The sequence below is a fragment of the Musca vetustissima genome, unplaced genomic scaffold, assembly GCF_032173495.1.
Source record: "Musca vetustissima isolate MV318-11 ecotype Yass unplaced genomic scaffold, APGP_CSIRO_Mvet_v1 utg107487, whole genome shotgun sequence".
NCBI lineage: Eukaryota > Metazoa > Arthropoda > Insecta > Diptera > Muscidae > Musca > Musca vetustissima.
Genome location: NW_026874595.1, coordinates 38,763 through 54,637, shown reverse-complemented (window position 1 = coordinate 54,637; position 15,875 = coordinate 38,763). Strand labels below are relative to the sequence as shown.

Genomic DNA, 15,875 nt, shown 5'->3' with positions numbered 1-15,875 from the left:
TCAAGACCTAGATATGCCCTTTATCTCAGGGGGAGAAGAGTTAATTTTCTTTAATAATTAGGTAAAGAAATACAATTTTTAGTGGATTTTTAAAAATATATTTTTAGGAAACTTCAGAGATACAGGCTCGGATTTTAAAAATATTTTTAGGGACCTTCGGAGCTATAAGTTTGGATTTTTTAAAATATTTCTTTAAGGGACCTTCCGGACTATAAGCCTGAATTTTTAAAGAATATATTTTCAAGGGTCTTCACGACTGTAAGCATGGATTTTTAAAGAAAATATTTGCAAGGGTCATCCGAGATTTCAGCGTGGATTTTTAAATAAAATATTTTCGAGGGTCAGACGGGCTATAAGCGTGGATTTTTAAAGAAAATATTTTCAAGGACCATCCGGTCTATAAGCGGGCATTTTTAAAGACAATATTTTCAAGGGTCATCCGGACTATAAGTGTTGACTTTTAAAGACAATATTTTTAAAGGCAATATTTTCAAGGGTCTTTCAGACTATAAGCATGGTTTTTTAAAGACAATATTTTCAAAAGTCATCCGGTCTATAAGCATGGATTTTTAAAGACAATATTTTCAAAAGTCATCCGGTCTATAGGCGTGGATTTAAAAAAAAATATTTTCAAGTGTCATCCGGACTATAAGCGTGGATTTTTAAAGAAAATATTTTCAAGGGTCATCCGGTCTATAGATGTGGATTTTTTATGAAACTATTTTCAAGGATCATCTGGACTATAAGCATGGATTTTTAAAGAAAATATTTTCAAGGATCATCTGGACTATAAGTGTGGATTTTTTAAAGAAAATATTTTCAACGATCATCTGGACTATAAGCGTCGATTTTTAAAGAAAATATTTTCAATGACCATCCGGACTATACGTGTGGATTTTTAAATAAAATATTTCCAAGGACCATCCGGACTATAAGCGTGGATTTTTAAATAAAATATGTTAAAGAAACATTCGAGCTATAAGCGTGGATTATTAAAGAATTTCATTTGAATTTCCTTCAAACTCAAACTCGTATCACAGCATTTGTGATAACGTTTGTCATTGGCTATTTGAATGAAAAATGGACTTTTTCCCCCAAATGGAAAAATACGTTTGTTTTCTTCGCCTTTTTTGCATTTGCCTTTGTTTTTGTCCTGTCTCACTACTCTGTCATATTTTTGTGTTGAGAATTAATGATCTTGCTTTATTAGTGGTCAATAGATGACCATTGGAAACTGTAGATCCGTTTTGCATACCAACAACAACAACTATGACTGCTATTGATGATGTTGAGTAAGTGCAAGTGTTATATACCATTTATTCTGGCAGGCAGGCTGTCTGTCTGCCAACTTTGGTGGCAGGGAGGCCATCATTGATTCTTTGGTTATTTACGCACCAAACCTTTTTGTGGTCCAAAAGGTTGGTTATTCCTTTGAGTTTTTTTCCTCTCTCTGTGTTCTCTAAATGCAATTTGTAAAGCTTATGCAATTTCCGGCATCCATAATGTTTTTTCTTTTGTTTTGTTTTTTAAGATGAAATGTGAGTAAGAGTTTGGATGATTTGATTTTTTTGCTTCAGCTTCGCTTTGCCTCTTGTGTTCTCACTCCATTGTATGGAGTGGTTATTAATAAAAGGCGTATAAAATGCCATAAATCATTTAAGGTTCCCCTCACAGAAAAATCATCGGCAATGGGATTTGTCTATTCAGATTTTATTTTTTCTGTCCGTCTGTCTTTGTTTCTAATGAAAAGATAAAAGAAATTACTAGTGGAATTAAAATAAGAGGGATACGAGTTATCTTCGTTTGGGTGGCATAATATGAAATATATAAAAAGTCAATAGAAGAACGGTGGCTATGTGAGTTTTAAGTTTAAAGTTTGAAGTTTCATAAAAAAAACTTGTCCTCGATTTTTAAAAAAAATAATTTTTCTAAGTCGTAGATTTTTTAAAAATATGTTTTCAAGGATTATAAAAGTCGTAGAATTTTATACCCTACAGGGTATTGTAGCTTTGTGCAGCCCAAGAGTTTGTAGCGCCGCAAAATAATGGGCGTAGCCCACCTTTAAGTATACCGATCGTCATATCTCGACTAGCTGAGTCGATCTAAACATATGTGTCCGTCCGTCTGTCCATTATAATTTGTAAACACGATACAGCTCACGGTTATGGACCAATCTTCACGAAATTTTGCATTAAGGATGGGTTCTGGCCAATGAAGATAGGAGTCTTGTTTTTGGTAGAGATCGGTTAATATTTAGGGGATGAAATGGACCAAAAATTTAATTTTTGTCTGATTTTCTGGTCGCTCCAAAGACCGCAATTATGGCTCAAACATCGCGAATGTTTATATGAAGATTGGGATCGGGCTAAAGAATAGCATGTTTGTTTTGATAAAGATCGATAAATATTTAGCTGGTCAAACCGATCCTGAATTTTGTGTGAAAAATTATAACATTTTTTTCTATAGCGTACCCCTGAAGGACGCAGACCCCAGAAATTGATAGTATATCCAAGAGGAGTGGTTGGCCTTTAAATTAATACCAATAATATTGTCGTCTGTACTCGGATGTGCGTGTTACACTTAAATATTTACAGGTGCTTTCGTATTCAGATATTATTTAATAAACCATTACCACACTAGAGGGCGGAAATATTGCACTGATCGCTTTGAAATATTCTATGAAGTTCCAGTTATGGTTAAGGACAAGGCCTATAATTCTCGGTGATGATCAGATAATAATTTTGGGATAAAGTGGACAGAAAACTATTTTTTTTGTGTTTTTTCGAGTTGATGTATAGGCCAACATTGAAAGCCGACCATCACAACACAACCCACGTTGAAGGGAATCTGACCAAGTAATTAGAAGGGCTGTACTGAATATTAGTAATATTTGTTTACCTCTAGTCGGTCAAGAGGGTGCAAATATTACGAAATATTGCCCAAGCTCAGAATATAGAACTACCGAAAGCTAGATTTTCATGGAATTTGTGTAGGGTATCATATGGTCGGCCCCGTCCGACAAAATTATTCAAAATTATTATTCAAGATTCGGACATTTGGCATCACACCATAACATTCCTTTTCAGAGCAGATTTTTGCTTGTAGTGACGGACTTTTTTCCCATACAGACTAGAATATTTTTCTTCAATGGTATGCAACTGCATATTGTGCAACCTTAGGAAGATAAGGAGGTGGCTTTGAAGTCTAAGGCGCCGGACAACAATCAACAGATGCCATGGGAACTAGGGTTAAAATCCCAGCCGGGCTCGAGCTGATTTTTTTGAGTTTTAATGCCTTTTTAGGGCGAAGGATCATTCATGTAAATGTTTTTTTTTTATTAATTTCTCTTTCGAGATGAGCTACATGATCGGAGTCAATGATATACACATTTCTTGCTGCAGTAAAAATCCATTCGGACAAATTCAAATTATGTTGGTTAATCTCTATTATTAACATTTCAAATCTAAATTAGAGTCTCATATAAAGTTGGTTTCATTTTCGTATGCAAATTACACAAGTCTACAATGGTGCTCAACTTCATTTTCACAAAAAGGTATTTTAATTCGTAATAAATGGAAATATTATCTGCCAAGACATAATGGGGCTTCCTTTTCAAGTCGTCGTATAATTTTTTTAAAAGCCTTTGTTCTCATATAAAAAATAAAAACCTAAGTAAAGGGTATTTCTTTTAAGAAAAGTTGATAAATTCTATCAAAGATAAAATGTTTTTTTTTTTCAAAATTTGTGTAAAACTTTTCTTTTAATAATATTGTACTCTACAAAAAATATGTAATCCTGTGTACACCACCCTGAATGTTAACGCATTCCGATAACGTACCGACCTTATTTATGTGTTTTTTATTTCAAAATTTATTTTATATCTTTTTTCTGTTGTAACAAATGGTAAATTGCAATTGTATGAATGTGTGTGTGTATTTGTGTTCACCCAACGTGTGTGTGAATATGGTAATTTTACTTTCAGAATGATTGCGGGTTTTCAACTATTTAGTCGATTGTTGTGAGATTTTCATTTGGCCTGTCTTCCCCTTTGTGTTTGAAAATATAATTATTATTAAGGCTGAAATGTTAATGTTTAGCAAACTGTCCAAATGTCTGTCCAGTTGGCTGGAATGGCTGTGGAGTGTTCGCTTATTTAGTGTTTTGTTGTCGCTGTTGTTTAGTTTTTTCCTTCTTGAGCACACATTTAAATTTCATGTTTAAATGCAGTAAATTGCTTTTTTATATTTATTTGCAATGGACGTTTGCTTTGAAAATTCCACAATTGCAATTTTTGTTGTATTTGTTGTGAGTTTCAATGGGTGAGTGTGTGTGTGTGAGTGCCCGTGTGTTTTCGATCACTCAAACAAAGACATGGCAAAAAATAATAAAGTGGGGTTGGCTTAAATGCGGTGGCATTTTAGTCATTAAAAATTTTGCCGTGTCTTTGCATAGTTTTCATTTTTTATTCTTCTCTCACTGCCCCCTGTCTCTCGCTCGCTAACTTTATTTAATGTTTTTATTACAAATGAAGTTGTCAAAATGTTTAACAGACTGAATAATTGGTAATTCACATATGTTAGGAGGAATGTAGGCAGGCAGAGAGCTGCACTCTGTTCGGGAGGCGCTATATGTTTATTAGCCACAACTTGGGGGTATTGCTAAGCAATTATTATGTTGCTCCCATACGGCCTGATTGTTCGTTAGATGAACAAAAAAATGAAAACAAAATCAAAACAGAAACAAACAACTTGAATTTGCTGCGGCATTTTAGACATATTTGATTATAGGCTATCCAAAACTTCCTACATTTGTTTTCAGTTTCATTTCATTACGAAATGCAATGCAATGATTTGTTTGTTGCTTACAACTTAATAAAGCAATAAATTTGAGGCGACCGGAGTGCATAACATTAAAATGTGCTACGCATATTATGGAGATCATGTTAATTCCGCAATGATAAATTAGTGTCCGAACAAATTTTGAAGTTAAATTTACTCTAATTGATTGAAATGCGAATTAATTTGAATAATGTTAATAATAGACAAATGTCTTCATACAAGCTTATAAGTATTTGAAAATCTAGCTCTTGAGAAAATTATATATTTTTTTTTAAACTATAAGGTTCGTAAGAAAATATATGCGTTACAAAATCCACGCTTAAAGGGCCTTCAATAATATTTATGGTTTTATACTATTTGATAAATATACACATTAATTCACTGTCTCATAAAAAAATATTCTTTAAAAAATCCAAGCCTCAATGGTCCTGGAAAAATTATTCTTTAAATAATTGGAATGGATGGTCGTTTTCAAAAATATTCTTTAAAAAATCCACGCTTCAAATGGATGGGCGCTTTCAAAAATATTCTTTAAAAAATCCACGCTTCAAATGGATGGTCGCTTTCAAAAATATTCTTTAAAAAATCCACGCCTTGTGTGGATGGTCGTTGAAAAATATATTCTTTAAAAATCCACGCCTCAGATGGATGGTCGTTGAAAAAATATTCTTTAAAAAATCCAGGCCTCAGATGGATGGTCGTTGAAAAAATATTCTTTAAAAAATCCAGGCCTCAGATGGATGGTCGTTGAAAAAATATTCTTTAGAAAATCCACGCCTCAGATGGATGGTCGTTTTCAAAAATATTATTTAAAAAATCCACGCCAAAGATGGATGGTCATTGAAAAAATATTCTTTAAAAAATCCACGCCTTGTGTAAGTCCTTGAAAAATATTCTTTAAAAAGACCACGCCTTGAGAAGTGCTTGAAAAAATATACTTTAAAAACATCCACGCCTTGAGAAGTGCTTGAAAAAATATTCTTTGAAGACCCACGCCTTGTATTAGCCTTGAAAAATTATTCTTTAAAAAATCCAAGCCTTATGGAGAACCTTTAACAAATATTCTTTAAAAAATCCACGCCTCGTATGATGACCCTTGAAAAAATATTCTTTGAAAAACACACGCCTTGTATTAGCCTTGAAAAAATATTCTTTAAAAAATCTACGCCTTGTATTAGCCTTGAACATATATTCTTTGAAAAAACACACGCCTTGTATTAGCCTTGAAAAAATATTCTTTGAAAAACCCACGCCTTGTATTGGCCTTGAAAAAACATTCTTTAGAAAATCCACGCCTTTTCGAAGGCTTTGAAAAATATTCTTTAGAAAATCCACGCCTTGTATGAGCCTTGAAAAAATATTCTTTAAAAAATTCACGCCTTGTATGATGCCCATTGAAAAAATATTCTTTAAAAAATCCACGCCTGTTATGGTCTTTGAAAAAATATTATTTATAAAATCCACGCCTCTTGTACTCCTTGAAACATTTTCTTCCATTTTTGTCCATATTCCCACACATGAAACAAAAGACTTAAGAAACAAACATAAAATTCTTAACTGGGTTAAACCCGTAATTATAACACACTGTACAAACAAATGATCATTTTTTTTATTATCTATATAAAGTTATGTTGTTTCTGTTGCAATGTGCAAACATACATAAAATTGGACATAATAATCTAAGTACAAAAAAACAACAACAACCCCAACACAAAAATATAGGTAAAATAACTTTATTTAAATGTGTTTGAAAAACTAGGCAAACAACAACAACAAACCCCCCAAAAAAATTATGCATTTTTCTTTTGTTGTTATTTTAATTTTTTGTATTTTCCAAACATTTGCTGCTGCTGGTTGGGTTTCCACCACTGTACACACCGATGATAGTGATCGCCGGCCATCGAAAAACAACCAAAAATAATTCTTTGTCTGGCATTATTTTTGTAGGCCAACCAACACACATAAGTGGTGGTGGTGGTGATGGGGGCGAACACCATGGTATTCTGGTCAATGGATATATATGTCTACGACAAGATCGCTGTGGTCATATATACATTGTTATTTTTTGTTGCTGGCCTGGCTTATTGCTGGAATTTTAATTGAAAAAATATATATTTTTATCCGCAAAATTGTCGAAAAAAAATAAGAAAAATAAAATAGCCAAAAATTACAAATACGTGGTCAATGGAAAAATTATAGTTAGGCAAAAGTTCAAATTATTTAACATTTTAAAATTTTTTTAAGAATTGTTGGGTACTAAGGAGACGTAAGTTGTTTTAACCCTTAAAATAAATAATGTTTGGGGATTTTCTTAAGATATTAAAATGTTTATAAGAACCTTTTTTTTAATTACAATTACTTGTCTTCCCTTTCTGTAACATTTCCGGTATGACTAACATTTTAACTAATGACCTTTTTGTAAATATTCATACCACCTGTACGGGTTAACCATTAACTATATTCTTCGGTTTTCAGAAAAAAAAAATAAAACACACCATATTGTCTAAACATCTAATTATGGTACTTGGACCAAAAATCAAAATGTTAATTATGACCATTTAAAGGTTTGTTTTGTTGTTCCCCCAATTAAGGTGTTATTTTTTTAGTTGTTAAACATTTTTATTGTAATGCTGTTGTTTCTGTTTCTGTTTCAGTTTTTTTTTAATAATTTAATTTGCTATTGTTTTTTGTATTCTAATAAGATTTTTTTACTATTTCTTTTGTTTACAGGTGTCAGCTAATGACCCGGATTGTGGTGTTAATGCCATGGTTACATACACCATGGGTCCGTTAACACGGCCAATTAACGAATTCGAAGTCCGTCCAGCATCTGGTGAAATTTGTATTTCGGGCGAATTGGATTATGAAAAACGGAGTGTTTATGAATTTCCGGTCGTGGCCACCGATAGAGGTAAGTTTGAGAAGTAGAAAAAATATGTATGAGGATTTTTAAAATTATCATGTCTTTAGAATTTAAATAACTTTTTTGAAGGATTGTCAAAGCTTTAAGTATATGGCTCTGAATTTACAAATATTAACGAATAACAGAACATTTTTTTATACCCTACACAACTATGTTGTCAGGGTATTATAGCTTTGTGCAGCCCCAAAAGTTTGTAACGCCGCGAAATATTGATCCTAAACCCACCTTTAAGTATACCGATCGTCATATCTCGACTATCTGAGTCGATCTAGACATGTGTGACCGTCCGTTCGTCCTTCTGTCCATTATAATTTTTAAACACGATACAGGCCACAGTTATGGGCCAATCTTCGCGAAATTTTGCATGTAGGATGGGTTCTGGCCAATGAAGACCCTATTGTTTTTTGAAAAGATTGGTTAATATTTTGGGGTTGAAATGGGCCAAAAACTTTATTTTTGTAGGTTTCTCTGGTCGCTCCAGAGGCCGCAATTATGGCCCAAACACCACGAATTTTTGCATGGCGAAGGGGATCTGGCCAAAGAATAAGCATGTCTGTTTTGATAAAGATCGGTCAATATTTAGCGGGTCAAATGGACCCTGACTTTTGTGTGAAAAATTACAAAATTTGTATTCTATGAGGTATATGTTTGCACCTGAAGGTCCTAGACCCGAGAAGCTGATAGTATGTTCAAGAGGAGTGGTTGACCTTTAAATTGATACCAATTATATTGTCGTATGTACTCGGATGCGGGACTTATTCAAAAATATTTACAGGTTCTTAAGTATTCATATATTATTTAGTAACCCATAACCATACAAGAGGGCGGAAATATAGCGCTGATAGATTTAAAATTTTCCATGAGGTTAAAGTTATGGTCACCGACAACGCCTATAATTTTCGGTGATGATCAGATAATAATGTTGGGGTGAAATGGACCGAAAACGTATTTTTTGTTTTTTTTTTAGAGCCGACCTATAGGCCTAAATTGAAAGCCGAACATCACAATACAGCCAACGGTAAAGGGAATCTGGACAAGTGATTAGAAGGGCTGTACTGAATATTTTTAATATTTGTTGACCTCTAGTCGGTCAAGAGGGTGTAAATATCGCAAAATATTGCTCAAGCTCAGAATATAGAACCACAGAAAGTTATAGTTTCGTGGAAGTTGTGTAGGGTATCATATGGTCGGCCCCGTCCGAATATACTGCTCCGCTCACTGATTTATATTTAAAAAATGGATTGGATTTATTTTTTCAGTGTCATGGGCCGACATTTTATACGCTTCACCACACAGGTACAGGGTATTATGTCTTTGTGCATAAGTTTGTAACAGGCAAAAGGAAACGTGATAGACAAATGGTTCCTTTTGAGAATATGCATAGAATCTCATTTGAAGTCGATTTATGCACGTCCGTCTGTCCGTCCGTCTGTCTGTCCATGTATTTTTGTAAACAAAGTACAGGTCGCATTTGTGATCCGATTTGGATGAAATTTGGCACAGTTCTTATTTGGCCCAAGGACGAACCCTATTGAAATTGGGAAAAATCGTTTCAGATTTAGATATAGCACCCATATATATTTTCGTCCGATTTCATGTAAATGGTGAACCAAGGTCCCTATATATCTTTCGATTTGCACGAAATTTGGTACAGCGTAATGAAATAAGTCTAGAATGATGTGTGCACAGTTTCGTGCAAATCGGTTCAGATTTAGATATATCTTCGCCCGATTTTAGGTAAATAGTCCACTAAAGTCCCTAGAAATCTTTCGACTTGCACGAAATTTGGCACAGCGATGAGATCGAGAATGATGTCTGCCAAGTTTCGTGAAAATCGATTCAGATATAGATATAGCTCCCATATATATTTTCTTCCGATTTTATGTAAATGCTGCACCAAAGTGCCTATATATATTTCGATTTGCACGAAATTTGAATTAGGTCTAAAATTATGTGTGTCAAGTTTTCTGAAAATCGGTTCAGATTTGGATATAGCCCCCATATATATTTTCGTCCGATTTAATGTAAATGGTGCACAAAAGTACCTATATATATATCTTTTGATTTTCACGAAATTTGGCACAGCGTAATGAATTAGGTCTATAATGATCTATGTCAATTTTCCTGAAAATCGGTTCAGATTTAGATATAGCTCCCATATATAATTTCATCCAATTTTTTGTAAATGGTGCACCAAAGTCTCTATATATCTTTCGATTTGCACAAATTTTGGCATAACGTACTCAATAGTGCCTAGAGTGATGCCTGCCAAGTTTCGTGCAAATCGGTCCAGGTTTAGATATAGCTCATATATATATTTTCGTCCGATTTTTTGTAAATTGTGCACGAAAGTCCCCATATATCTTTCGATTTGCACGAAATTTGGCATGACGTGCTGCATTGAGCCTAGAGTGATGTCTGCCAAGTTTCGTGAAAATCGGCCCAGGTTTAGATATAGCTCCCATATATAGTTTCGTCCGATTTTTTGTAAATGGTGCACCAAAGTCTCTATATATCTTTCGATTTGCACAAATTTTGGCATAACGTACTCAATAGTGCCTAGAGTGATGCCTGCCAAGTTTCGTGCAAATCGGTCCAGGTTTAGATATAGCTCCCATATATAGTTTCGTCCGATTTAATGTAAATGGTGCACCAAAGTCCCTATATATCTTTCGATTTGCACGAAATTTGGAACAGCGTACTGAATTAGGTCTAGAATGATGTGTGTTAAGTTTCGTAAAAATCGGTTGAGATTTAGATATAGCTGCTTTATATATTGTCGATTGATTTTATGTAATTTACGCACCAAGGAACCAATATGTGGCTGATAGGAACAAATCGTACTGAAATTAGTATAACCTAACCTGTGACAAGTATCACATATTTTAGTTCATCAAATTTCATGTTAATAGTCCTGTTTAATATACCCATAGTGGTGAAGGGTATCATATAATCGGCTCCGTTCGACTTTACTACTCTCCTTACAGGTTTATGTTGGAAAAATATTTGGAGAGTTTATTTTTTGTATCGGTAATTTGTTCTTATATGTTTAAGGCCTTTTAAATCAACACATTTTTTATTTCCCTCAAAATTCTATTTTCCAAATAATAATTTCCCAATTTCACATTCCTTTTCATTTCAGGTGGCCTGAGTACAACATCCATTGTTAAAATTCAACTAAACGATATCAACGATAATCGTCCCCAGTTCTATCCATCTCAGTATAAAGTCTCACTGCGTGAATCATCAGCATCATCGGCAGCGTCATCATCATCATCCGCATCGGCTAGCAGTTCGTCGTCTGCCGCAGCCACCATGAATGCCCAATCGCCGATTGTCACCGTTATGGCTACCGATCCGGATTCGGGTCGATTTGGTGCACTCACCTATCGCATTGTTGGCGGCAATGATGTTGGGCTCTTTCGCATCGATCGTGCAACGGGTGAAATTTTTGTAAATCGCCCCAATATGTTATCGACGCGCACGCAATCTCTGCAACATGTGTTGAATGTATCGGCCAGCGATGGTGGCGGATTGAGGACACAACACGATGCTTTAGTATATGCGAACATAATTGATGCCACGCAAAGACCACCAATATTTGAAAAATTACGTTATAATTTCTACGTAAAAGAGGATGTCATGCGTGGCACGGTTGTGGGTACAATACAGGCGACGAGCACAGATGCAGGTGAGTTGAGATGAGCGAAAATTGAAAAAAATAAGTAGAAAAACAAAACATTAAGAAAAAATCAAAAACCAAAATAAGGATTTATTGTCGATGCTGCTAAGGAGGCGTTGGGGTTTTGTGATTATTTTGGAAAAAAGAAGGGGCAAATAATATGATGAGCAGTATTTTTATGGGGAAAGAACTATAAATATGTTTGAAGGTTTTTTTTATCAGAAGAAACCTCTTCTGGGATTAAAATTTTTTACATTATTTGAGGTTTTTGATACAAAATTAGGAGAATGAGAACTAATAACTCTGAAAAACTGCCCAAAACAAAAAATAAATCAAATTTATTCATATTTTCTGAAGTTGAAAAATCAAAATTCCTTCTTTTCGTCCAAGTACATTTTTCCGAACTTGGGTTCGACTATTCTGTGTTTGATTACACTTTTTATCGTGAACATATATTTATTTTTTGAACACTGTGCACCCTGTTGTGTTTGTTGCCTTGTCAACATTTTAATGAGGCACATCATCATCATCATCCTCTGCGTCGTAGCCGTCGTCATTGCCTTAACGATCCTTTAGATAATAATGCTAAAGAGAAGATATTATTTCTTGTTGTTGTTATTTTTTTAGTTTTTATTCCTTCTTCATTTTTTTTTTTCAATATAAACTCATTGAAGCAAACAAAGGCATTCATTAATTCAATGATTTGGAAACAAATATCTGAACATTTGATTGACAGTATAGACAATTTGGTTTTGTGTTCCTTTTTTTTTCGTTGTTGGGCTTCTATAAAACAGGCATTTTGGTATATAAAGAAATCGTATTAATAACGCTTTTTTTTGGAGGTGGGGTTTACCAAAATGTGAAGATCCTTTGAGAGGTTTAAAAAAATCTCAAGTGGATTTTTAAGGAATTTTAAGTTGCTAACACAAAAAACAAAATATTTTTCAAACTCCTAAATCATCGCAGATTTTTTATAAAATGGATAAAATTAAAAGAATTAAATTTGAACACCCAAAGAACAAAGAATATGATATTTCTTTTCATTTATATACTATAAATTGGGCTTTTTAAAAACGTGGCCTAGTAACATCGCCAATAAAACTGTTTTAAACCATTTACAATTGACCAGAAACGGACAGAATTGGTCAGCAGGAGAGGTGTCAGGTTCCACCAGGACAACGCTAGGCCACACACATCTACAGTGACTCGTCAGAAACTTCGGGAGCTTGGTTGGGAAGTTTTAATGCATCCGCCATACAGTCTTGGCACCAAGCGATTATCATATTTTTCTTGCATTGCAAAATGTTTTTAATGATAAAGAATTGGTATCTAGGGAGTATTGTGAAAATCGAATTCTAGAAATTTTTGGAAATATAGAGCAGGACTTCTATTAGAGAGGCATTATGATTTTACCTTAAATAGCAACAAATCATTCAACAAAACTGTGCATATTTGGCACAAGTCGGACATTTTGAAGCATGTTAAATAAAGGTTTATAGTTCATATAAAATAATGGATTTATTTTTTCCCCAACCTATTATTATATTGCTTCTAGGCCAGAACCTCTGTTTCCTACAGATTGTATTTAGGGCCGACGAAATTTTCTCACAGTAAGGAAGGTAGAAAAGTCGGATGGGGCGGACTATATGATACCCTTCACCACTTTTGGGCATATTCAACAGATGTGTTCTAACAGACGTCGCAGATTGGATTATTAATGTTTGATTTATAGTGACCGCCATTTGTAAAAACGTTGATTTGAAAGAAACGTGTTTATAGTTGAGAAGCTCTACTGTCTTCTGTCAAAGTCATTCTAGGCGCTATTTACTGAAAGTACGAAATTATATATGGGAGCTATATCTAAATCAGAACCGATTTTCTCCAATTTCAATAGGGTTCGTCCTTGGGTCAAATAAATGAGCTGTGCCAAATTACATCCACTCCGGGTTATAAATGCGATCTGTACTTTGTTTACAATTTAACATGTACAGACAGGTGGACGGACATGCATAAATCGACTCAGAAAATTATTTTATGCATATTCTCAAAAGGAACTATGGGTCAATCTCGTTTCCTTTTGCCTGTTAAAAAAATATGCGCAAAGACATAATACCTTTGTGGTCCATATTTGGATTTGATATAGGTTTGATAAAAAAATCGGTTATCCAGTTCGCGTTATATTAAAAATTATTTTTTCTTTAAAATGTGTTCCATTTTATGGCTAAGAGGATAGCAAGGATAGCAATCATAGCTGTCACATTCATACTTCCCACAAGATAAACAAGAATATTACGACATGCAAAGTTTGAATCAATTGGTTACTCCTTTCGTAAATTATTGTGCCCATCTTCTAGTAAAACAGACAGACTTACGGAAAGACCATCATTTATAAATCTACTCCAAAAATATTATCCAAATTTGTTGGTGTCTAAATGAAATATTCCCAGCGTTCTTATCATTTCACATAAGTGGGGTAAATTCTTACAAAGTTTTCACGCCTATACACGGAAAACGAACACTATTCATTTACAGTTCAAAGAGTGTAATTTTATGGTGTTCAGGTCAGAACTGTGGGCTCTAGAGCGACTAGAGAAGCAGTAGAAAATACAGTTTTTGGGTCGTTTGATCCCTTAAACATAAATCGATCATATCCAAAAACTATAGGTGTCGGTTTTGGCCAGATCAAGTCCAGCATACAAAAATTTATGACGATCGATTGACAAACAGAGATCTGAAGTTTGGTTACAAATTATACGGACACATATACCTATATCGGCAAACTAAATTTTGGGTTTACCACCAATATACCGTTGCCCTTTTTGTACCTTCCACCATGAGGAGAAAACTTTTGCCCCGATAGCGAAAATCACGTTCGATTTAAACTCTCAAAATGCCTAATAGTGGGGCTACCGTTACATGGGGCTATACCAAAGCGGGAATCGATATTGACAATTTTTGGTCATACGATTTAACAGCCAATGAGAATACAAAATACCAAAATACAGATAATTCGGTTAAAGAAGGTGTTAAAAATTCGCAAAATAGCCACTTGAGTCAATATTAATATTTTTGGTGCGGAAATGTGTTGTACAGTGGAAACCCAAAATACCAAATTATAGCCAATTCTGTTTAGAAACTTTTCCACAATCATAATAATGCCGAAAATTGAGTGTACCATATATGAGGGCAAACCTGAAACTTGGGTTATTAATTTTTTTGGTAGTGATATAAAAATACCAATTAACAGTCAATTTGGTTGAAAATGTGTCTAGAAATCCAAGTTCTGTGTTTCCCCATATATTGAGGGGCAGCGTTATATGGGGGCTACCCACAAATTTGAGTCAATATTAACAAGTTTTGGTACGGATATGTGTTATACATTGAAAACCAAAATACCAAATTACAGCCAATTCGGTTTAAAAACGTGTCCAAAGTCCCCAAAGTACCAAATATTGGGGGAGAGGTCTTCGACGATTATATGGTGGTGTTTCAAACTAAAATCTTTAGGGTATAATTAGGATATGAGGACCCTATTCATATTTCAGTATAACTCCATTATCTTACCTCAATAGAGCTGATATCAGAGTTGAAATCAAGCATCTCTCTTTCATAAACAGATAATATTTCAGAATCATATCTGTCCGCAGTGACCACAGACGCCCTAATATGTCAATTTTGTAATTGTTCACAAAATAAATAAATAAATAAATAAAAATATACATCTTTATTAGATGTTCTGATCACAAGTAAGCGAGACTAAAAAACCGACAGTAATATAATTTTTGTTCGATCATTAGCAGAAACTATAGGTGTCTTCTTTGACATGAACCGGAACTACATACCAAATTTTGTGTGTGTATCTACGGCTCGTATTTCGATTGTAATTTATCATTGACAGACGGACACACATGAATATATCCATTCAATATGTCATGAAACCAGGATTTTTTGTTGGTTCTGGAACAAACCTATTGTTTATATTGCAATTATTAATTAGTTTAAAAAATATTTTGGGCAGCGCTTTGTGTCTCAAACATGACCCATGTGAGAATAAAATGGGCATATTTAATTTTCCCCTAATTTATATCAAGCATTAATTTGAATAATTTTATTCTACCATTTTTAGTGAATCGCAATGCTGTTCATTATTCCATCTATGCTGGCAATAATGAAGGATATTTTACAATTGATGAAAATTCGGGAAATATACGTGTGGCCAATCCACTGGATCGGGAAATGAAATCCCATGTACTGCTGAATATTCAAACAACAATGAGTCATACATCACATCAAGGATATACACAAGTAAGTATAAAATAACTACATGAACACAAGGACAGCTATTGAATTAGATGTAGTCCTTTATTTTCCAAAAAAAGTCAGAAAAATTCTCTAAAGTTCATTAGACCCCCCTGATCAACTCTTCAAGCAA

The 15,875-nt window shown here is 34.1% G+C and overlaps 1 protein-coding gene across 1 annotated transcript in view; it reads left to right on the top strand.

The window, feature by feature from the left end:
• Window positions 1-1,269: 1,269 nt before the first annotated feature.
• LOC133334740 (protein dachsous-like) overlaps window positions 1,270-15,875 on the top strand; it is a gene marked incomplete at its 3' end in the record, with an annotated part of 43,238 nt that continues 28,632 nt past the window's right edge. The window contains exons 1-4 of the mRNA XM_061543071.1: window positions 1,270-1,292; window positions 7,541-7,749; window positions 10,904-11,452; window positions 15,570-15,748. Coding sequence (XP_061399055.1) covers window positions 1,270-1,292; window positions 7,541-7,749; window positions 10,904-11,452; window positions 15,570-15,748 — 960 coding nt within the window. The remainder of the gene's footprint in view (window positions 1,293-7,540; window positions 7,750-10,903; window positions 11,453-15,569; window positions 15,749-15,875) is intronic.